Source organism: Pocillopora damicornis, chromosome 8, assembly GCF_964200805.1.
Source record: "Pocillopora damicornis chromosome 8, jaPocDami1.2, whole genome shotgun sequence".
NCBI classification, from domain to species: Eukaryota; Metazoa; Cnidaria; class Anthozoa; order Scleractinia; family Pocilloporidae; genus Pocillopora; species Pocillopora damicornis.
The window spans coordinates 9,569,053-9,593,481 of record NC_142677.1 but is presented as its reverse complement, the minus strand read 5'-3'; the positions used below and the strand labels follow the sequence as shown (position 1 = coordinate 9,593,481).

The window sequence follows — 24,429 nt, the reverse complement described above, 5'->3', positions numbered from 1 at the left end:
AGAATTAACTTTTAAATCCTGAGAGAGAACGGTTCAGACAATGATTGCCTTATCAGCCATGTTCAGAATAACTTTTTCAAAAGTACAAGTTGGTGTTTTTTCTAAAACCTTCACTGGTACATCTCATGCCGGAAGCATAGACTTTTAAGTCTGTTTGCTATTTGAAAAACAGCAAAAATGTCAATCACCCAAGTCGTTATGGTTCTCAAAAATGGCGTTGCTTAGGCTCTTTGTAATTTAGTTTTGAATTGCAGATGTGTTCCTTTATCTTCAAGTCCTAAATTGCATTTATTTGAAAATTTTACCCCAAGACAAGTAATCATATCTGATTGGCACGATATAAATGAAACACTCTCAATTTTTATTATTCCCAGAGACTATAATTTTCAGTTTTAACAACACATTCCTTCAAGCGTAAATTCTACAAACTAAACCTACGTTTTCTCACAACCTAGCATTAATGATCTGAACAAACTCAGGCTTAAGAGAGGCTCCTCCAACAAGGAAACCATCTACATCACCTTCCTTAGCCAGTTCTTTACAATTCTTGGCGTTCACGGAACCTGTGCAAATATTGACACAAATAAAACATTTGAGCAACCAGGCTCTATCTTCTTCAGCACAAATACACACACACACCATACTCGCCGACATTTTTGAGGTTTCGAGTCCGGACCTTTCATTTTAAATCAAAGCAGTTTCGTTCCATCAAAAAAAAAGGTTTCGTTTCAATTAACAGTTTAAACATATTTTATTGATAGCTCTTGAGATAGAAATACAGTTGCAAACATTAAGCCTAATGTTGTACGAGCAAACATCAAGCGCACTGCTGCACAAGGCAAACGAGTTTTCCGTGTTGGACATCTCTGAGGTCCTACGTCTATTCATATAGACGCCGGACCTCAGAGATGTAGTCCAACACGGAAAACTCGCAGATTTGACCAAAAACGCCTGCTTACTATTTAAACATTTGTTTCTACAGGATCATACATAGAATTACAAGGCACTGTTAGAAATAGCCGTGGCTTTAGGACTGATAGGTTACAAAGGGCTTTATAGACTATTGATCAAGCAAAAACACTGACAACCTCAAGATCATTGCAGCATAACTTATCAATTATGAGTTGAAGGATTTTTCCTGAGGTCTTTCTTACAAGAAAATATTCGCATGTTTTGTGTACGGTTCAATAAAAAATTTAGAAAGCCTACCTCCATAAATAATTCTAGTTGAACTAGCGACAGCAGCTGAAACGTTATCAGTAAGCCAACCTCTCAGTTGATGATGGACTTCTTGAGCCTATGAGTTATCAAGTTACAAATTCTTATTCTAAACCAATATCCCGTGAAAAAAAAAGGTAAGGTTCCACACAATTCGGTCTATTCAGACCTTCAATTTTTCGTCCACAGCGCCTGTTAGTTAGCCCATACTAAAAATGCCAAGAATTACTGACACCTGTAATAGGAGGTGTAGAACATAGCAGCTATTACGTCTTCACAATTACAGAACATAGTTCAGTTCCACCTTCACCTTCACCTTCACACCATACTAGGCGGTTAAAATTTCCTCACCTGTTGAGGTGTGGCCGTAACTCCAGTGCCAATGGCCCAAACTGGTTCATAAGCAATGACCACTTTATTCCAGTCTGAGACGTTATCTGTGGTAAAGCAAGTATAAATTGGAATGAGGGATCATCTTGTCGGCAGGCTCTTTCTCTCACGAGAAAGCCAACTACTATCCAGGAATACAAACAGTTGGAAATTTTATAGCCTCTTTCTGGCCAAGCAATTTGATAACTAAGACATTTTCTGACAATCCATTCTTTGATTTCAAAGAAACTTTAAAGACAGGTGGCCTCTAGGGTTTTGGCATTATCATTTGGGTACCCATACTTCCCTAAAATAAAAATTGAATGGATCCCCACCCCCTATGGTTTAATGGTGCGTGCACTAGACTCCGGGTTGAGAGGTCTGGGTTTGAGACCTGGCCGGGTTGATGCATTGTGTTTTTGGGCAAAACACTTTGCTCTCACAATGCCCCTCCCCACCCAAGAGTATCAATGGGTACAGGCTGATTGTTAGGGAAACCTAATGGACCTTGTGATGGACTAGTATCCCATCCAGGGCTGGGAAGTAATGCTCCTTGTTGCTTCATGCGACATGGTAACCGGGTTAAGCTACAGCTGGGTGGACCACTTGGCTTGAGCACGGACTTTATCTTTACCCTATGAATAGGTTCTTCTCTTTAGATTGAATTCAAGAAAATGAATGATCCTTTTTAAATTTAAAAACATGTTTCAACAGTTCTTCTGTCATCTTCAGTTCTGAATAATACAAAATACAAAGTTGAATTTATAGTGTGTAACAAATTGCTGATTGGACAAACAAACAATAGTAACAGAACTATGTATGCATTTACAAGAAAAGTTTTAAATTAACATGATAAAGTTGGTGATTAAGTGGAGGTTTCTACCATTACTTTGTACTTTGCCTTATTCAGAACTAAAGATGACAGAAGAACTGTCAAAACATGCTTTCAAATTTAAAGTCTATCCAGACCCTTTAGATTGAATTTCCAAATAGGAGAGATGAGTAAAACAATCAGAAGTTTTGTAAGATAGTCACCCAGAGAAGTATTATTACAATGGTAACAGTAAAAGTTTAGATTATCACACACCAGCAATGGCTTTAAGCTGCCTTGACACAACTTCCATGGTTTTTCCAGCTTCTCTCTCCAACAAAAGTTCTCCAATACAGGCTATCACATTTAATCCTTCTGATAGTGCATGACCAACCTTCTCGCCAATAAGCTAAAGAAAACACAGTTACACACAAAAATAACTAGATGTTAGCTTGTAAATATTTGATCCTTTTGGAACTATTGTTCATGCCAACATTGTTTTCTTGCATCATGTTTAAATGCTTTTTACTAAACTTTAGCCTGTTACATCATCACCAGAAAATGTTGCCTGTTTAGAATGCACCAAATTAAGAAGTGCATGTGATCAGAAAATTACCAAACTTGGTAGCAAAGATGCTATTTTTCTACCCTCAGTTTGCATCAACAAGGCCATCAAATTGGGAACGAAATGGAACACATGTAAAGAAAAAAATATGCCTATCACGGTGTGAAAAGAACATCGTTGTGATAACAAAAACAGAATGGGAAACCAGAAATTCTTTAAGGGTTTTGGGTTGGTTCTGTTTTACATTTTGCAACATATGGGCAAGTTTTGTGAAGTAATTGATGGAAAATGGACAAAACAGCTGTTTTTTTTATTACTGCTTGTTTGTTTGTTCAGTTATGTTCACACTCTAGAGTTTGTTCCCTTGGAAAAAGTTATCAAGAGAGACTCTCCTTGTTTCTCTTGAGACCAGAAATTAAGTGTGCAGTGCTTAACCAAATATTATTCCCTGCAAGCACATTCCATACAACTACCAAAGATAATTTCCTTATCTCTCACCTTATCACTCTCTTGGAAAATCTTTCTCCTTTCAGAATGTCCTATGATCACCCAGTTACAGCCAATGTCTTTGATCATTGCAGGGCTAAAATGGATATTTAATATCTGGTTACTTTTACAAACATTAGATATGAAATATGTACTTTCCACCCCAATACATTATACAAATTGTATATCTAATATGATAAACTTTATGAATGATGAAATTATAGCAGTTATTAGGACTGTATGGTATGCAGTTCACTATGTCAAGGCCTGAAAGGTGAAAAATGTATTGTAATCTCATGAACAGCCAATAAATTTATCCCAGTTCTTATATAAAGTATAGGAAAATCATCAAATGATGATTTATTGGTAGATGTTTAGTGTATTAAAAAAGTGAACACTAAGGAGGCCAGAGCTGACTCAGACCTGAGCTGAACATGTCAACTGACTTAATTTACAGTAAACCCTTTCACTCCCATGATCTCTTTAGTAATTCTCCCCACTATCTGCCATACACTGCTTATAATTTTCGTTTATAGAATTTGGTATTGAATCAAATGATAGTCCTCTAATTGATATTTTTCTAAATTCTCATCACTTGTTCACTTGAGATTGTGTTCATATTTTAAGGAGAAATTCTGTCTTGGTCACTACTGGGAGTGAAAGGGTTAAGAGTTTGTTTGGCCATCTTAAACTTAAGTCTGAGTCATCAAGTGACTAAGAGTAAAATAGAACCCCACTTACTTAAACTGGGTTCAATCCAACTCCCTTAAACAAAACAGTTAACAAATAGATTGCATGTTGCAGCGCATCTGTGGTACAAACAAAAAAGTGGCACACAAGGCACAGATTGTTTCACCAATGTTCTTGTCACATTTTGAAATATTTTGTGATCTATTACCCACAGAATCTATTTGTGATACATAATAAAGAAACAAAAAACTGTCAATGATGAAATCATCTATATGTTTGTTTTCCAATGGATTTTGAATAAAAAACCAATCAAAATGCACTGCAATTCAGCATATTACAAAATTTCTCCTGGATTAGAACCCCTTTTTATAAAATTTTCTCATATCAACTATTAAAAGGACAATTAGAATTCAACACCAACTCTGATAACTCAAACTCTTTTCTGCTTCTCTTGTGACTTTGAGTTAGTGGTACTACTGTGTTACAAATCACCCTTCATAGGACACTAGTTCATCACAGGTTAACCAAGCTTTTAGTGGGTTCTCCTGGTAATTCACTGGTACTCAAATACATCACTATATATAGAGAGGTATTGTTTAAGGCCAGGGCTTAAACAAAAACCTTCCAATCAGCAGTCCAGTACACTCACCAACAGGCCACTTTACTATCTCCTGTCTAAATGTCACTTTGGTCATGTGATCCTATGTCAGCTTGCAGAAAGCAATTTTATTGGTTAACCATTTGGTGACTCAAACAGCTGACTTATAGCTTACGAACTTAGGATTTCTTCTCTAAGGTTTAATACTCTTCTTTAATACCTGATTTCTCCTGTGAAAGCTCCACTGGCCACTTTGTAACAATTCTGAGCTGAAACACTAATGCCTGCCTTGACTGCTTTACAGACATAATCCAGATAAATAGAAGGAGGAGAAACTACAACATCTGTTTAGACAACCACAATATAATACCTGTTAGTAGTGTGCTTTTTTGTAGTACACAAGCTTAAGGTATCAATATCAAATTAATCTTAAAACAATAATCTCAAAACAAATATCTTGGGACATTTTTTAATCATAATAAAAATTACTTCTAGCTTCCCTTCAGGAAATCCTATTTTTGTCTGCAAACTCCTGGAGGGGAATGAAGACAACCCATTCAAAAGGGCGGAAAGTTTGACACTTAAATAACTCCAAGTTTTTTACTGTTTCAAAAGTAAATACGGCCACAAAATATAACAAACAAACAATTTCGTGGTCATGTGGGGTTTATCAACACATCAACTAAGTCGCATGAACTCCTATGCGAGACGTCTTTAAATTAGATTTCAACATACAGAGAAAAATTTGCAACTGCATTATTTGATTTACAAAACTCGACTACTCATTACTGACTACTTGTGATGAAAAACATTACGACAGCTAAATACTTTTGTAACAAGACAATGTATATATTGGCCCTAACAGCAGTGGTATGAAACAAACCAGTGGAAGGAGAAAGATCATTTGACGCCAAGTTCTTTAAAATTTCATCTATTTTTCCTTTACTTCCGTTCATCTTCCAGTTGCCACCCACAAAAAATTTCCTCTCCATTGTGAATTCCTCCACAGCAGTACAGATCAACTGAGGACAGAAGTTGACACTTCACCTAACGAACGATGGGACGAGCCGCAGAGAGGTCGAGGATCGCCCAGCGAAGGAAAAATGAGTGTGGACCTCGGACCGACTGAGTCTGCAGGCATATAAGTCAGTGTTGTGTAGTACAGTCATTTTTTGCTTCATGTAAGTCATAAGATTTCCTTAAACAAACCCTCGTGAGGGCATGGAGCCAAATTTTTTCCTTTTCTGTTATCACGTTTAAGGATTACTTGAAAATGAAAAATGTGTTTCTATTTGGGAAACTTCATTAAGGGAAACAAATGAAGCAAGCACTATCAACATGTCCCGTGAATGTCGTGTGCCGTTAATGTACTAGTAACATAATCACTCGTGACTGAAAACCTCACTTTGCTTTGTTACTGGTCTAGAAAAGTCGCACCTCTTCCTCGACCAATCAGATGCAAAACCTAACCACGACCCGGTCACGTTTGCGTTTCCCTGGTCTCTACGATAAGGTGTTTTTGTAATAATTCATTTGCAAGGCTCTGGTAAAATTGTCTGGGGACTACATATCGGTACCAAATCTGAAACAATAAATGTGATAAAAGAAAATTAGTAAGGTCTAGATTTTTTCAAGCTAAGGAAAACATACATGGAACAAGCTATAGCATTATCCACACTTACAGACTTTGCTCTCTACCATTTTTTTACCCTTCTTCTTCATACCTAACGACTCTCCATCTAACTTTTTCCCACCTTCATAAACCATACATCAAAGACAATACCTGGATACTGCATCACAAAAGGTACACTAAGAGTAGTTGTTGTCAATAGCAATGTCGAGTATTCGTAGAGGGAAGCATTTATTAAAAGAGGGACACTCATGAAAAGTGAGACAAGAGAGAATACATCTCACATAGCGCTTGGGGGTTCAGTTTAAAACTTACTCTAGGAACGCAAGCTATCATGAACGTTTTTAACACGTTGGAATGCAGGACAAAATGAATGGCCTGCCTTTAGTAAAAGATCAATAAATGCTTTACGAATTCGTAGGAGTCAGTTGCAGTACTTTGATAGTATATGAAATTCGAGCCAAGTGGGGTTATCGTCCTTATTAACCTTCTTTGTAATACAAAAGCAGATTCCGCAATTTGGCTATTAAAATCAAGAACTTTGTCTCCCCGAGCGAGATCAATAATTTTTTCTGTTCCATTAACACTGATCCCCTTTATAAACCCATTGACACTGTCACTATCCCGGAATCAAGCGAGATGCCTGTTTTAACGGTCTCCAGTGTTACCAGGAGTCTACTGAAATTAAAAAGAACTGCCTCTGGTCCAGATGGAATCCCGTACTGGTTTTGGAAAGAGTTTGCGTACGACCTCGCTCCTGTTGTTACCCATATTTTCAACTGTTCTTTGGAAAATCACATTGTGCCTGATCTTTGGAAATTGGCCGACATAACTCCCTTGCCTAAAGAGCCCAACTTTAAAAATTGCACACAGTTGCGGCCTATTTCGCTGACTAATGTAATAATGAGGGTTTTTGAACGTCTTGTATACAGACAAGAATTATCTCAATATATGAAGAACTTCATTAGCTTCGACCAGTTTGCATACCGCAAAGGCCACAATACGACAATGGCCTTAATTAAGTGTCAATATGCTTGGCTGAAATGGCTTGAGTCGGGTTTTGATTGTGTTAGAATCTTCTCTTTTGATTTCAGCAAAGCTTTTGATTCGGTCCCTCATGATATCCTCTGCTCTAAGTTGAAAACACTTGATATAAATCCATACGTGACCAATTGGATTATTAGTTTTTTACAGAACAGGAAACAAAGAGTTGTTGTTGATGCCATTGTCACGGACTATGTAAATATCAATAGAGGTGTCCCTCAGGGGACAGTTTTAGGCCCTATACTATTTTCTATTATGGTCAATGATATTAAGGCCATTCTACCAAATCAGAATTTACTTGTGAAATATGCTGATGATTTAACATTAAGTATTCCAGTAAAATCGCTGGCTAATAACGGCAATTTAGCAGCTGAGGAGGTCCGATCGATCGTCGCATGGACATCTGCTAATCGTATGCAACTAAACTTCAAGAAAACGTGGGAGATGCTTCTTAGAGGCAAATCCACTAAGGCCTTACCTGCTCCTCTGGTTTCTATAGAGCGTAAACCATGTCTGAAGTTGTTGGGTGTAACTTTTCAATCCGATCCGTGTAACTGGGATTTACATTTTGATAATATTATATCGAAAGCCAGTAGTCGTCTGTACATCTTACGTGTTTGTAAATTCTATGGACTGCCGCTGGATCATCTTCATCTTCTCTTTATCAGTCTTATTCTACCTATATTTACATATGCTGTAGAAGTATGGGGCTGCGCGTATTATCATAAGTATCTGAGTCGCATAGACAGGCTGTTCAAGAGAGCTTTTAAGCTTGGCTACTGTAAAGAGCTTTTTTCGATTGAAAATATTATTATTCTAAAAGATAAGAAGTTGTGGGCCAAGATCACCGACAGCGATTTTCCAACAGCTTTAGATGACCTTTTGCCACCAGAGCGAACAATGGATACGCTACGTAAGAGGCGCCATAATTATATTCTCCCGCTTGTCAGAACTGAACGTTTCAAAAGGACCTTTATTAATAGATGTTTGTTCTCTTATTAGTTATTCAGTTAGTAATTTAGTTAGTTTATTAGTTTTATACTTGCTGATTTCATATCATTGTAACTAAACACGTTTGTTGTTTAGAGTGCTTAATAAAGACTTATTATTATTATTATTATTGTTATTCTCCTGATCATCAAATCGATGTTACGTGAGAAGTTACAAAATAAACAAACAATACAGTGGAAACATGAGAAAATATAACAATTTGTTTGATGTTTATTCCTTGTAAACGACGACATTGCACAGAAAATAATTTTAACAGTATATTGGACTTGAAGTCCTTCCAAAAAAAGTTACGAGAGCGATACCTTACTTTCATTTGGCAATGTGACCTACTTACCTTAATTTAGAGCGTATGTACGGTACATCATCAACTATGACAAGTTAACATTCCTTTCTAATCATTTTAAATTCACCAGTAACTTACAACAAGTAATTATAAGATGTTTGGTGATTCAAAATTAGTAAACTAAAATGAAAATAAACTTCATTTCAAGTCTATACTTCGTTCAGTTCAAGTATATATATTACGATTCGAATTAAATACCGCTGAAAATGCATGTATCCAAGGGATATTAAAAAAAGTTTGAACTATGATACAATTAATAAGCAAGAATTTGAAACTCAGTGATAAAATTGTCAACCGGTTGACTTTTTGTCTATTCACTTTATCCACAGTACAACTTCCTCGCATACCCACGCTTCAAATAATTATTCTGTATTCTACTAACCATTTCAATTTCATAATTGAAGTTAAACTGGGCCTACCATTAAACAGAGCAGGGAAATCAAAGTCCAAAACTGTACACCTAGGATCAATTTTTCTAGAAGCATTTATGCGCTTTCATAAAGTTAAAACGATTATATTTAATTCCCAAAAATATAAAATTGTAGGCTAGTAAAAAAAAGGCAAAAATTATACTGCTATAAAAATATTGTACTAAAATATGTATCTTATCTAACAACATTCTGGTTTTCACTATTTACAAAATAGAGATGAATTTTGGAAATACAATTGAGACTAAACTTCAAAATTTTGAACAATACAAAGGTAATTAAATCTTAAGTGTTCCACCAATTAAATGTTGAGAAGCTGCCAACAGTCTATACCGCTGACGTAAATTGCGGGCCCGGACATGATCATTCAGTATTTCTTCAGTATGATTGGCTGGAAACCAGCCCTGAGTTCCGTCACACAACCTCTCTCCATGATACCACCCTGGCAGAGAACGCAAACATGTTATAAGGTAAACTGCCAATGACATTAACCAGGCGCAGCAAAAGGAAACAAAAGGAAACTTAGTTCTGGAAAAGGGAAATTTACTTACCATCCGGGAGTTTTTTCAAGACATTGATGACGTCACCTTCGTAAAGAGAGAGCTCGTCGGGTTGTTGAGCAGTGTAGTTGTGAAGAGCGTTCACCTGGGGGCAGTCTGTAAACAAATTTAGTAACTAGCTTATTGCTTGGGTCTTAGATAATGCGAAAAGTTTTACTGTAATTTTCATCATGAGATTGTTTCTACAAGAAGAAAATGCATCCCAATTGACATTTTTTTAGTGATCACGCCGCCTCTCTCCCTTACGGTGTATGAATGTTATTGTGAGAAATCATATGGTGACTGGTGATAACAAGTGTATTTACCCCAATCAGCATAAACAGTTTCTCCTTCTTGTTCGGCTACAGGGGGCTTGAAGGCTTCCATCCAACGAGTCTTGTCAGTTCTATGAGAAAGAATTGAACAATCAGAAGATAAAATAGAATTGAATGCAAACGAATGGAAAATATTGCCCTTGGGAAATATAACAGTAAGTCTAACGTTATAAAGAATGAGCGGGAATGATATAGGCAGGTTGTGTACGATACCGTGCTTTAACATTTAAACACAAGGAAAATGGTTGCGTGGATGACTTTTTTTGGTAGGTTTACTGAACGCTCACTCAAATTCTGAATGACTCATTCGAAAAATAAAACAGACCCCTCTCCATTCCCTTACCAAGACAGTGTTTTTCAGGAAATTTTTCTCATCCAGGAAATTACAACAGAATATCGACAAACACCACTAGATGTGAACAACTTACTCAGTGTTTCCAACAAGAAGAAACTCTTTAGTTTTCCCCTCGGAGTTTTCCAATAAAACCAAAGAGAACATGTGATCAACATTCACGCTACAATCCTGCGGGGCCTCATCAACTTGGGTCATGGTGCGTGTGGCGTAATCCTGGATTAAGAAACGATTATCGCTAGAAGACAAAAACAAAAAACATAGCGTGACCAACAAGGCTTTAAATAAAAGGAAGACGTTTAAATAACATATCGCATACGTAGGAAAAGGACAAAAACTTGAGTGCGCGGGAGGACTGAGACCCCAGCCACAAGTTGCAATTACTTTCGTTGCAAATCCATTCTCAAATAGGGCTTCTTTGCAAAATAAAAAAATAAAACTGACAGTTTTAGGACAAACATTTCAGAAAAAGAACTCCAAATCACTTTTCAAATGAAATAATAAAAACTATGTATAATCAGGTTAGTACCTCTTCTTCTTCGCCAAGAGCAGCAGATCATTGAACAGAAACATGTACAACGGTCTTAACTTGGGTCTCAATAACTTCAATGGACTTTTAGAGTCCTCCACCACTTGAAGTAGGTCACCTCGTCTGAGCAAATAACGCGATGACGTGGCGAGGGCGAGGGGCTAAAGATAAACAAAAACAGAAACAGATTGTATCACACTCTCATCTCCATGCTACCTCGCTTTAAAAATTCAACACTTCTTATAACAATTAACTGACAAGACTGTACTGATAACAAATCATCGATGAAAAAGGTCTTTGGTAAATTTCAGTTGCGTGGAAGTAAATATCGTACACAAGATATGGTACTTACGTGTTAGTAAAGAAGGATTGGTTGCGTTTTCTCACCTTTGTTTTAAACTCTATCTGTGTTTGTATAACACAAATTTCTTCCATCCGTTCCATTTTTCTTGCTCCCTCGTTACAGTTGTTCACAATCTGAAAAAGATCAAAACTCGCTAATAAACTCTTGAGCCGATGCCGAAGTCTTTCATTAACCTGTTGACCATGAAAAAAGAATGGCGAAAAAGGAATTCTTTGGATGTTGAATAACAGCATAGCGAAAACAGATAATAAAATTCACCTTATTGATAGCAGCTAATGCTCGGTCTGACTTGCTAAACTCATCACTACCCGGTTCACATCGCGTACAAATCGCCTGGAAGAGAGGGATGTAGTTAGTAGAGTGCTATGACAGTCACTCAGCAGCAACTTGCTCGTCAGCCCAGGTGGAGGAGGGGAACGGGTGACCAATCCTGAATCTTGTTAACTTAGGATAGCTGAAGCTACTAACCCTCTCCTGGGAAATAAGATTTATTACTGATACCCTAAAATCATTAAAACCGCCATTCAGACAGCTGGGGCGTGGAATGATTCCGAAGAGACAACGCCTGTGAATACCACACGCCTGTGAAAAATAAAGTCGTATCCAGCAAGGCTGCATGCAGTACGTTAACATGTTCTGATGTGGGTCATGTGATGTTTGATCATAACGGTTGATACTTACATTTACGAGCAAGGGAAGCCGTGTTATTCTCTGCATGGGAAGAACTAAAAACGACTGTAGCGTCAAACCCTGCGCTTGATTACTTGATTGGAGTTTCGAAACTGCCTCAAGAAATTTCACATTTTTCCTGCAACAACAACAACAGCACCATTAAGTCGATGAAAACGATAGCTGGGGGAAGATGAGTCATTAAAAATCCCATTAAAAAGCACACGAAAATTTCAGTTTTTCAGACATCCAGTTAATTTAAACCGCATATCAACAAGTGTCGATAAATGGAGAACAGATCATGATACTTACCTCAGATTTTTTAATGCTCTGTCCTGATAGATCTGGTTGGAACAGTATTTTACGTAGACTTCGAAATATCTTGTGGCCTGTGTATGGAAATATTTCATACGATAAGCGTGCTGAACAAATTATTTTCAGACAGTCGAAACAGGTAAATTCTGAAACTTTGTTTTAAATCTTGAGAAGCGGACGGCTCATTTCACTTACATGCTCTTCGATGATGTCACTGATAGACGATATAACCACAGCCTCTTTTTGACGTGCTCGGAGGGCCTGGAGGAAACTAAGATATTGAGTATTTGTTAGCTGGAAAACTCACTGTAACCCTGGATTCAGCCTCATTGTGATTTATTCTCAGGTTTCTCCCGCGTAGGAGAAAGTTGGTTCCCGAAGAATTGTTCAGAACCTTTCCAATATCTTAATGATTATTGTCAACTTGAAGCGGAGTAGCCCGAGACGCACATGGACTTAGGGATTTGCACTTTTTTCATGCCTCAGCCGCCGTAGCGTTTACAAGAAGTTAGAAAGTACTAAAAAATAACTACACTATGAATCACGAAGGGCACCACTTCAGTAACTGTCTAAATGTCATACCCTGAGTCCAAACTTACCTCTCACTGACCGCTTTAATGGAACTGATGTTTGAAAATAGCACATGTGACTGGCCTCGTTCTAGAACACACAGAGAGGAGCCAGAGGACAACTCTTCTGAGTTTATGAAGTGTGATCTAAGAATGTTGAGGCTCTTGAGATAACTTGCCTCTGAAGTGATAACCTCAAACATAGCCTACAAAAAAAAAAAACATTGGGCACTTAATGGTAAGTACAAATGGGAGTAATACAACGACTAAAAATTTGTTAGAGGAGGACTTCCGCCTTGCACAAGTATCTTGCGGAGCAGGTAGTACAGTATTTCAACGGGCTCAAAGACAAAAATATTTACAGTTGTACCTAAGTATGTTGGAAACGTTTCTCAATACAACAACTTTGTCTCCGTAATGGACTCAAATAACGCCACTAAAGCCCTTACTTCAATAATTTTTAACTGGATAATCAATTGTGAAACAGAACGGTTCGTTTCACCCAAGCAGGTTCATTTTCCAAGTATTGATATATACCACTCTCCTCTTCATACATATAAAGTAGAGTCCTACTGAACCCAACCCGTCTTTCTAACACTTCTACAGATTGCGTTTATTAGCGCAGTGAAACAAACCTCTTGGCGTTTACGTTCTTCTGATTTCATGCTGTCTAAAATTCCGCTTGCTTTAACCTGATGGAAAAGTAAAAAAAAAAAAAAGAGAAAGAGAGAAATATTATCAAAGTGACTGGAATAACCATTGCTTTACTAGGACAAGGAAAAAAATTAATCTAAACTAACACTGATCTAGCATTTGAACATTTTCCATGTAACAGAGAAATGCAACAGTGAAATCAGAGTCCAGGAGAAAAAAAGAAGACATAGCTCAACCAAAAGCAAAACGGAAGTATTTCCTTTTAAGGGTGTTCCTCAGTGGCGGTTCAAACGTCCCTATCAATCCCTTTTTAGTTAAAAGAACTGAGAAATTGTTATTTGTTAATAGAACAAATTTCAAAGGACAAGTCCATTCCAAGCTAGTTTATGACCCACTTTCTTACTGGAAAATCTTACCTACACCCATGATCCTTAACACATCTATGAAGACAACCATGTCCAAGTGATCTAGGAGTTAAATCTAGTTATCACTAAATTTCTAATCTGACATAGCCTGCAAAGCAGGCGTAATTTTGGCCAGCAATTGCAAAGTACTCTCTTGGTGAAAATTGTGACAGCCATCTTTGATTTTTATGGCAGTTGAAGAGTGGGATGAGAAATAAATTTTTACCAAACGGGTGAGTGAAAGTCAATCAAAATGGCCATTTGGATAAACAATCACAAATTTATAACGTTAAGGCGCCCTAATAAGACGCCCACGTTGCTGGCTACATGTAAACTTGATGATGAAGTGGTCATGAAACAAACCTGTGGTAGTTCACACCATAGCATCCTCATGTTTCTCATTGTTCCTTTTGTTAGTTCCTCTACTTCATCATTTACTGACAAATCACTCACATCACTACTCAGTCTACGACGGCTGAGGTTTCTTTCACGTCGGAGAGTGCGCCTGTTGTAAACTTGGTACAGGGGCTCTGTAAAACAACAACGTAGTGTAACCTACTTACATTGGGCTACTCCTACCACCAAGACAGAGGAGTTTCCAAACAAAACTTGAGAATCGTGTATGACTATGCATTTCATATTTTTTAACGAAGATTTTCCTTTAATCATTTAACAAAATGCAAATGTAGCTCATATCAAAACAAGAGCCAAGAACATACATGCATGGTAACAAAGCACATCATTCACTAACCCTCAGAAAGACTGTCTTTCTCCTCGTCTAAAACAGAAATTATAAGACTTATTATCACAAATAACAATTGTTATTATTATGAGGGTGGATCAGGAGTTGTTAAGTTTACCACAATAAAAAAAGCAACCCCACTTCGTTCAAAGGATCAGTCTTTTCTCACAATATGATTAATATGCTCACATTATAGCTACAATACATACAATGATAACAGCTCTGTAAGAACTTAATCAACCTTGCCTTCAAACTTGTTCTAAATAAATTCTGCTCTTAGACAAATCACTAGTAACTTTTGATAATAATTTTACTTAACCCTGTAGCTATCAGAGCTGATTAGCATTTAACTTCTCCCTATCTCCCAATAATATAAATTCATTTTAAGCAAATGAAGATCATCGCAGTATATACTCAACTTAAGCAGTTGAGAAATAAGGCCTGAAAAAAATTCAGGCCTGAACGGGAATCGAACCCATGACCTCTGCGAATACCGGTGCAGCGCTCTAACCAACTGAGCTATCAAGCCAACTGGGAGCTGGTCAATTGTGAGTTCGTTATATACCCGTAGATGGAGAAGGTGTGATAAGAATACATGAAAGTCATATATTTGTACTGCGGAAAATACATTTTAAGCAAATGAAGATCATCGCAGTATATACTCAACTTAAGCAGTTGACCAGCTCACAATTGACCAGCTCCCAGTTGGCTTGATAGCTCAGTTGGTTAGAGCGCTGCACCGGTATTCGCAGAGGTCATGGGTTCGATTCCTGTTCAGGCCTGAATTTTTTTCAGGCCTTATTTCTCAACTGCTTAAGTTGAGTATATACTGCGATGATCTTCATTTGCTTAAAATGTATTTTCCGCAGTACAAATATATGACTTTCATGTATTCTTATCACACCTTCTCCATCTACGGGTATATAACGAACTCACAATTGACCAGCTCCCAGTTGGCTTGATAGCTCAGTTGGTTAGAGCGCTGCACCGGTATTCGCAGAGGTCATGGGTTCGATTCCCGTTCAGGCCTGAATTTTTTTCAGGCCTTATTTCTCAACTGCTTAAGTTGAGTATATACTGCGATGATCTTCATTTGCTTAAAATGTATTTTCCGCAGTACAAATATATGACTTTCATGTATTCTTATCACACAATATAAATTCATTAACCAGTGAACACACAATAATTATACTCAAACTTAACTGCAGGCACAAGTTGTTACCTTGATCCAACACCAAATTTTCTGTAACTAATTTACAAGGAAACTTGTAGCAGCTAGAGAGGAATAATTAACCATCTTGGGAGTTGAAGGGTTAACTAGTCATCTTGTAGTGTACACATCTCTAATGCTGCAACATTAAGTATTTTCAAATATCTGTACCTGAAGAAAACGGGTCCCTTGGAGACTTGACAGAAGGCTGGAAAATAAGAGCAAGAGAGTTATTCTAACTGAATATTTTCAAGAGAAAGTTAGTGGCCACTTTTTCAACATTGCAATGTTTGTGTGTTACCTCCACATAAATTCCTTCTACTTCATGATATTCATCTCCATCTGAAGGTGGCTCAGGAGGACGAAGGTTTTCAGGTGGAACACAGTATTCATGTGATGAATCTGACGAAAATGAGTTCTCTGAAGATGCTATAAGTTGATAAACAAATAAGGAATTTAGAAAGTAACCAGAAATACATCAGTTGCTGCAGTAAAAGGTGTGCCTTTCAAAAGCAGTAAGGATATCATTTTGTTATCATCTTACGAAAACGAAAAAAAAACATAAACAAGAAGAGAGGGCCTCAAGGAAGTAAATTGAGGGTCAAAGAGAAAGAAACTGAATATGAAGTGGGGCCATTCTAAGAAAATTGCTGATTGATTGTGGATCCATTTCATTGATAATTGACAGTGAATCCATTTCCGACATATTTCACCGTACTATTTAAATAATTATGTACTTTTATCAATAAAAGGAAATATATACCATCATCATCGTCGGTATCATGGGGATCTAGTTGTTCATCACTTTGTTCCAAGGGTGGCTCCAAGTATTCATGACCATCACTGTTAGACGAGTCTGTCTCTGTGTCATCTGTACTCACATCTGTTACATGAAACATGTTCAAATGTCACAACACTGTTGGTTCATAAGTAAATCATGGCATAATAGACTCAATTTCCTGAAACAAAGTGTTCAAGACTGCTTGTCTGGATATAGAGCTGAACACATAAAGGCACCTACACAGTAAAACAGAGTCAGTCTGAATATACAGCAGTTTATATGAACCTGTACTTAGTACCCATAGAGCCATTGTTAATCATCACAAAATAATTTATAGCTAAAAGTTCCTGTTACAGTATTCAACTTCTAAGTGTCCATCTTAGAAATACAGCTGATAATAACTCATAAATGTGTGTATTTTGGAATTCCTGATATCAAAACCACAAGAAAAGAAGGATGATGACATAAACCAAGCACATTGTATCACCAGTTTTCACTTTCCCTTCCAGCCACCTGTGTGCCTACAGCCCTATGGTCACTGAAACAATGGTAAGGGTTTGCTTTTTAGGGCTGATGAACACAGCACCAAATGTTAACTTTTTTATTTCCCTTATCATGGTACAAATATGTCAGCTTACCAGCAGTCAATCCATTCAGTGTCTGCTTCCTTTTTAAACTGCTCATAAGCCCAGCAACAGTTTGCTCATCAGCAACCTCGTAAGATGCCAATGTACTCTCCTCAGAAATATCCCGCATAAACTCATTGACAACATTTTCATCAGGTGTGACATATGCACCACTGTCTGCCACAAATGAGGGTGGGTTGGGTGGAATACATTCTGATACCACATGCCCGGGTGGCGTCCCTCCAATGGAAGTATGGTTATAGGCATAGGAGTACTCAGATTGATCTAGTAAGAGATATGCAAAGATACATACAAGCTGTGACTATTAAAGATTTACAATTTCTTCTCTAAAATAAAACTCAGATTTTTCTCAAGCAACATTGGGAAATAAGTACACGTATGCAGGGTTTGAGTCAGGCTGTGCCATTGCGACAACCCCACACTGCAATTGAAATTGTCCCTTAAAAAAAACGGCCAAGGGGACAATTTGTCCCCTTCAAAATTTAGGGAAAAAACTCAAAAAGAAGCACATACTAAGAGTTTTATTTCAGTACAGAAATTGCAAGCTGAAACAGAATGTGGAAAATATATTTTATCACACGTTTAAAGTTCATTCTTAAGTCACATTTCAGTCATGCTTTACTGCACACATATGTCTCATGCTCAACCAAGCATGGTGAATGTACCTGGCACTCTTTACTGCCCTTTTCACAAACATGCGAACTCTAAAGTTCAAAAGCTGCCTTTACAATGTTGCATTTTTCGCTGCTGTCAATCATAATTATGATCACAAGCAACGAACCTTGAAACACAGAAACACACCAAATGGATTGAAATCCACCAATCACAAATCACAAACAATCACCTTTTTGAACCCGTTAAAGTTGTTTCCTAAGAGGTCCATTAAGACGACTGACAGCAGCAAAAAATGCAATTGTCAAAAATTAATTTGTCTGTCCCCCTAAAAATAAAAATGTCCCCCAAAATTTTTGCTAGGGGAACAAATTGTCCCTCAGTGATCAAATCCTAGCTCAAACCCTGTGTATGAGGAAAGAAATGAGAGCAAGAGGATGTAGTGGCCTTCACATGGGCTTCTCTCCATAATGGGGCTGGTTTACAAATTTCAGCAGAAAGGCTGAAATTATTGGTTATACACTTTGTTTATATATATGTGTTGCAGAGAGTGCTTGGTTAGAACTTTGAAAAGACATTTGAATGTGAATGATAACACAAAGTAACAATGACAAAAGATGAACACAAAGGGTAACAATATATCATTACCTTCAGCTAATGTAACTCTTGGTATGTCTCCTACTGATACAGTCTTGCCCAAAGTGGGCTTGAAAGCATCTCTCTCTGTCTGTTGATACGCAGACATTGGTCGTGGGCGTGGCATGGCAGGCAATGGTGGCACTTTCAGTATTGCTGGTTTTTCCATAATAGGATTAACTCCTGGTGGAAGAGGTGGAGGCCGCCTACTGGCTTGTGCAAGTTCAGCTGAAGGAACATGAGGGCTTAGACGCCGTGAAAGAGGACGAGAAGCTAATCTTTTTTTGCGTTGTTCAGGTAAAGATGATTTCCTAGCAGGGCCTTCAAATGATATTCCAAAAGTTAGTCAAACTGTCTCAGCTCATGTTTTTAAAAAACTGATAATAACTGATGATATTGATAACAAGGAACCATCTGAACAAAGAAACAAACCAGGTATCTTGTTTACAGCTTCATCTGAGGGATAATTTTCCTCCTCTTCAAGATTCTCCAGTGTTTGTGACCTCACTCTTGCAACAGCCTCTGCTGATGGAGGAATGGGTCGCTCTGGACGAGGCTTCTTTGATTCCTTTCCTATTTGCCAGATGTAAAACATAGATTTCAATAGGTTGTAGGTTAAAAAGCAATAGTTTCATTCCAACCATAGTCTCAAGCTGTAGGCATTGTGGACCCCACTTCTGTAAAATCCTCTCACAATTCAGTTTACTCCTTTTATGAATTAGGTCACAAAGGAAAACTGTGCTAATTGATGCAAACTTTCCCATGCATTAGGACAAAACTAGAATCAGGTGTGTAAAAAGCATACTATGCTTTTTACTGAATGGAGATGCTATCATAGAAAAATACTATAATCACAAATAAAAGTGAAAAACTGTTAGTATCCCCACCATGTTGAGGAGATGTGACGTGACTTTGTGATTTTGGCAGTGAAGTTCCAGGTCTAGAGGACAGTACAGGTTTTCCCACTTCACTGACCTTTGCCATTACTGTCGCAGATTTCAATTTTGACTTGTCTGGGGATGCACCTGATGTGATGTTACGAGGTGAAGGGCGTGGTGAGGACAATGGAGAAGCAACAGGTGAAGGAAATACAGCCCCTCCTGTTCTGCTGCCATTGTCATCTCGGAAAGGAAATACAGGTATTGTTGATAACTTTTGAGCAAGAGCAGCAACAGAGTTTTGTGATTGGTCAGTTTTAGGTGACAAAGATAACTCAAGGGGAGGTTTTTGTGGTAAGTGTGGTTTACTTGCTGACAGTTCACCCATTACAGGCTTTTGACCAGTAGTACCTATTCCTTTAGGAAAAGAAGGAAGAGGCTTTTTTGGTGGCAAAGGCTTTGACTTCTCACCGGCACTTGAAATTTCAAAATTTCTAGTATTTTTTATATTCTCTTCAACAGCTTTCAGTTGTCTTGTGTCATTTGGTTGAGGAGGATGCTGTGGGGAGATTACACTTGCCACACCACTAGTTTTATAAGGGAGGCGGGGTGACATTTTGTTAGCAATGTTGCTGATTTTACGTTGGACAGGTGGAGATACTTTAATGTCTCTGTTGCTAACTTTGTGAAGTACAGGTGGGGAGGACTTCCCAGCTGACCTACTTGGGTCATCAGGCCTGGAAATTGAATACAAGATTTATTAATACCTCTTAAAGAAACAAATTGTGTGTTTTATTTTCTGATCACTTCTTGGAAAATTCAAGAAAACTTTTATGCAGATGTTAAATTTTTAAGTACATACATGTAAATATCTTATCATTAATTCCTCTTATAGCAATCAAAATATAGTTAACAACCACAACACTAAGTGAAGGTTGGGTGCCTAAAACATCCAGGAGCTTCCATTGTTAGCAGCCAGTTCCCAGATGGAGGCTTCTCCCATGGCTGGCAAATCCTGGCAACCCAGCCATGAGCCCCCTCACAGGAAAGGGAAACAGGCACCCGTCACACTGAATAAAGTGTGGAAAGAGGTAGGGAAGGGGTGGGGAAAACTGCCTGGAAGATGAGGTGGCTCTCCTCACAACACTGCAAGTTCACACTCAAACCACATTCAAGAACACCTCAAGCGAAGAGCACATGGAATTCCAATGCATGCGCATATGTGAAAAACTGCTGACTACTAGAGAACGCTGATGTTCTTTGTTGTTAACTCCATTAAATTGCATTGACTACATTTATTGTACACAATCTCAGAGATAAAATATAAGTACAAATTAGAGGACAGTTTTTTTATTATTTCTAATATATAAATAAAGGTACCACAAACTTGAAAATAAACTGTAAAAAAGGTAAAACTGCAAGTTTCCTTACAGAGGAAGATTTTTCGTAATTTTTTAGTTTTATTCAGATGCACCTCAACCTTTTAACCCCTAGCCCCTAAGAGTGACTAGCACCTAGTAAGTTTTCCTTACAATATCACCCCTGAATCATCCATTCAGGCCACAAGAATAAAGGAAATGATCACCATCTAAAGAAGCTCTTGATTCTTAAACAACATCTCCTAGTCATCATCTTAAGAAATAAGTCGGGAATGGTAAGGAGAATATTGCATACTGATGTTAGGGTTTAAGGGGTTCACTCTTGTCAACTGACCTTGAGGCAGTAGCTTTGCTTTCTTTACTTTGTTCTGCAGTTGGTAATTCCTCATAAGCATCATCTGAGCTTGACTCATCACTACCTTGCCTTGGTCTTAAAGGTTGATACCACTGTTCGTCTGTGGAGTCAACTTTTTCAGGTCCATTTTCAACATGTTTTGTGTCAGTGCTGTTTGTGATACCAGCAGAAGTCATTACCTTATTGGACACTAAATTGTCTTTACTTTTCTCTGTTACTGAATGTTGTTTTGTTGAACATCCTTTAACGACTGGTAACTCATCATTATTGTTGTTTGATGGAACATCTTGATTTGTTTCCAGTGGTTTTTCAGCTGGTGCATTCGGCGGTGGCCGTCTCGGCTTTGGAGGTAACACAGGCTTAGGAGCTGTAATTGCAGGTTTTCCATTCATGTCTGTACTGCTGAGTCCTTTGGTTTGGTTTCGTGGACGGGGCACAGGACGAGGCCTGGGAGAGGGAGGCTGGACAAGTGAAAGTTTTCCTCCAGCCTCTAGTGTTCCACCATTGTTTTCTTCTTCCATCCCTGATAAAAGACCATAATAGTGTTGGTGAACATATTATGTACAAAATGTTACTCATCTATCCTATAACAAGTTTCACTTTGGTGAAAAAAGAGGGACAAAAAGTGGAAGTTAACTGATAATCCAAAAAATATTTCAACTCCTGAATTCAAGTCCCATACATTACCTTCCCTTAATGTGCAAAACAAATGATTAAAATAACAAAATTATTGACATAAAATATATAATTTAAATCATAGGTAACACATAAAGTCCTCACTAAACATTACCTTGCAATGCAAATAACATCAGTTCCCATTCCAGTCAAAAAAGTAAAATGCTTAGAGGGTCTCAATATAACATACAGAGGCTACCACTTTTCCTTGGTCCCCTAGTACTTCATTGTCCCTGGGTTATGCTGTACCTTAGAGTGTTCAATAGAATGAACATGCCAGACAAGTATGTTCACTTAGTAGAAATAATTCTGAAAACCTTAGTCTTGACTTGTTGAAAACTTTGTCTCTTTCTATTTAGAGAAAGACCATGAATGATCCCACATCTTAGCATTCTTGAAACAAGGGGAACTCAACTCTTCAAATAACAATTAGGATTCATTACTTTATAAAGCTCTTCTATAAGCAACAATTTTTATGTTGATGTCAATTTCACAATTTTTCTCTCACAGTTTTAAGCAGTGTTACCAATTCTCAGTAAACCACTTACTCACATAATTCACACTTCAGTATTGTTATGTGACAAATTAGTCTTCAAATAGCTGCCACCTATTCATTTCTCTACATGGTACCAGGAATGCCAATTTCAGAGAACATTTAACTCATGTCTATACACCTCAAAGATTTCATTTACTCTTTGATTCATTCTAAAATTCTACACTGAAGCTTTTTCATCAGAACCACAAGAAATGGCCAAAACAAATACATGTGGACTGAGCCATTTATTGGTCAATGTTGGACAAAACAAGCATTGTTAAAGCTATGAGCTAACAATCTGTAAAGAACCAACCGCTTTTATTCCCACATTGTAAATGTGAATTGACATAGAAAATTGCACTGTCAGTAATGATTAAGTTGTCAAGACTACTGAACTATTGATACATACTGTCTATGATCTCTGTTTTTTACGCTGGCAAGCTAATATAACTTGTGACATTATAGCCTAGCACAGCCTTGTTTGCTGTGAGTCTTTGCCGACAGGTGACTTTGATGCTTTGAATCTTGTGAAAGTTAAAATAATTGTCACTTTCTGGGAACGAACGAAACTGAATGCCGGCTTCTCGTGTCCACACTATACCTAAGTATACTTCACAATATCTGTAATTGATCTTTTGGTCGCAAATTTACATGGTTAACGACAAAGTCGTAAATGTTATTTTGGGCGACTAGAGACTAAAATAAACTTACAACAAAAGTCATTTAATAAGGAAAGTTCTTAGAGGTGTTACTCGTTTGTAGATAACCCTTCAATATGTTATCGATAGGCACCCAAATCCTATTTCACAGAAGCTCATTTACATTCAATGCAAGACAAAAATGAAAGTAAACTCATACCAATTTATCATTCTTGTCATACTGTGCATCACAAAGGAAGAAGCCTAAACGTAACATTTTCGTGTCCAATTGCCAGCTGATTACAACTGAGGTAAACAATACGTTCTCTGAACCACTCAAGATAGAGATTGGAAGATCTCGCTAGTAGCTCAAGTAAGGTGATGCTCACTTTGAAACATTAATTATATTCAAAGCCTAAGGAGGCCGATATCACGAGCGAATTGACAAATACTCTTGTTAAATGATGAAAACAACAAACAGGACCGACTACCCCAAAACAAAACAATTCGATGAATCGTCGAAGGCAAAAATATTTTCAAACTTACTTGTCACAGTCCCTCAAGGCGTAACGACTGATAAAACAACATCCATTACGGCTGAAGCAAATGTTTTCTCGGCGGTTGAGGTATAAAAAACAGCATTATAGATGTTTTAAAGTATCGGAAGTGAAACGCTAAGATATTTCACTAACAGCAGAGCTTTGGCTTCTTTGGTAGCAACCGAATGCGCAATGCAAAAATTATGGAGGCAGAGTATGCGCATTTCCGCAAAAATTATGGGAGACTGGGAAGGAAAGTGTTTTCCTACTCACCCGAATCGAACGGCAAAACCGCGAAAAGAACCATTTCCTCTGCAGTAAGTACTATATATCCTTTCTTTCTGAAAGCCTAACACTAGATGCAATGAATTTTATAATGAATCATTATTGCAATCAAGGCGGACAAGGACAAGGCAGCGCAAGTTGATTTTAGCTTCCGTTCTGTCTGTTTCCTGCTCTAAGAGTTTTAAAATCATTCGTTCCATTTGTCAAATCATCTTTCGCAAACGCCTGTGCGTCTTTGATCCCGGTCATAACCAAACACGGGCCCAAATCAACACTATAGCTTAAGGATTAGACGCGCGACATCAGATATCTAGCTCGTTTAAAGGCCCCGAGACACCAAAAATAACGATTACTGTTACCGGAAGTCACGGGTTCATTGCCACCGGAAGCAGTGAGTAGACATTCAGCCACTAGGTGTTTTAAAGTCAACATAGTGGTTACGTCATTAGCGGATGGACTTGACGTTTTTCCTTTTTTTGCACATTAGTGTCTGGTTGTTTACGTCATGATTAGAATGAAGCCTCAGAGGGAAACTCCAACACTGGCTTGTGATCACTTCCGACCGATTTTTCTTTGGCAAATACTGAAGTAAAG

At 37.8% G+C, this 24,429-nt stretch overlaps 2 protein-coding genes across 5 annotated transcripts; both read right to left on the bottom strand.

The window, feature by feature from the left end:
* Positions 1–340: 340 nt before the first annotated feature.
* Positions 341–6,049, bottom strand: LOC113669145 (triosephosphate isomerase). The gene is made up of 7 exons (XM_027185151.2): positions 5,621–6,049; positions 4,958–5,081; positions 3,462–3,546; positions 2,675–2,807; positions 1,570–1,655; positions 1,210–1,297; positions 341–563 (listed from the first exon to the last, which is right to left on the bottom strand). Exons 1-7 carry the CDS (start codon positions 5,727–5,729, stop codon positions 445–447), a joined length of 744 nt encoding a protein of 247 aa, XP_027040952.2. The 5' UTR covers positions 5,730–6,049; the 3' UTR covers positions 341–444.
* Positions 6,050–8,612: 2,563 nt separating this feature from the next.
* On the bottom strand, positions 8,613–24,173 carry LOC113669146 (uncharacterized). Of its 4 annotated transcripts, none has more exons than XM_027185152.2 (23): positions 23,824–24,173; positions 21,143–21,686; positions 19,439–20,166; positions 18,984–19,124; positions 18,564–18,872; positions 17,295–17,567; positions 16,639–16,758; positions 16,177–16,304; positions 16,047–16,083; positions 14,675–14,701; positions 14,287–14,453; positions 13,501–13,557; positions 12,896–13,071; positions 12,492–12,567; positions 12,294–12,370; positions 11,994–12,120; positions 11,571–11,645; positions 11,336–11,425; positions 10,949–11,109; positions 10,496–10,657; positions 10,059–10,138; positions 9,745–9,849; positions 8,613–9,635 (listed from the first exon to the last, which is right to left on the bottom strand). In XM_027185152.2, exons 1-23 carry the CDS (start codon positions 23,855–23,857, stop codon positions 9,472–9,474), a joined length of 3,858 nt encoding a protein of 1,285 aa, XP_027040953.2. In that variant the 5' UTR covers positions 23,858–24,173; the 3' UTR covers positions 8,613–9,471. The 4 variants fall into 4 exon arrangements, with proteins under 4 accessions (XP_027040953.2, XP_089036351.1, XP_089036352.1 ...); XM_089180225.1 differs by having other exon boundaries at positions 23,558–24,165; XM_089180226.1 differs by lacking the exon at positions 23,824–24,173 and adding an exon at positions 23,232–23,403.
* Between the last annotated feature and the right edge of the window lie 256 nt (positions 24,174–24,429).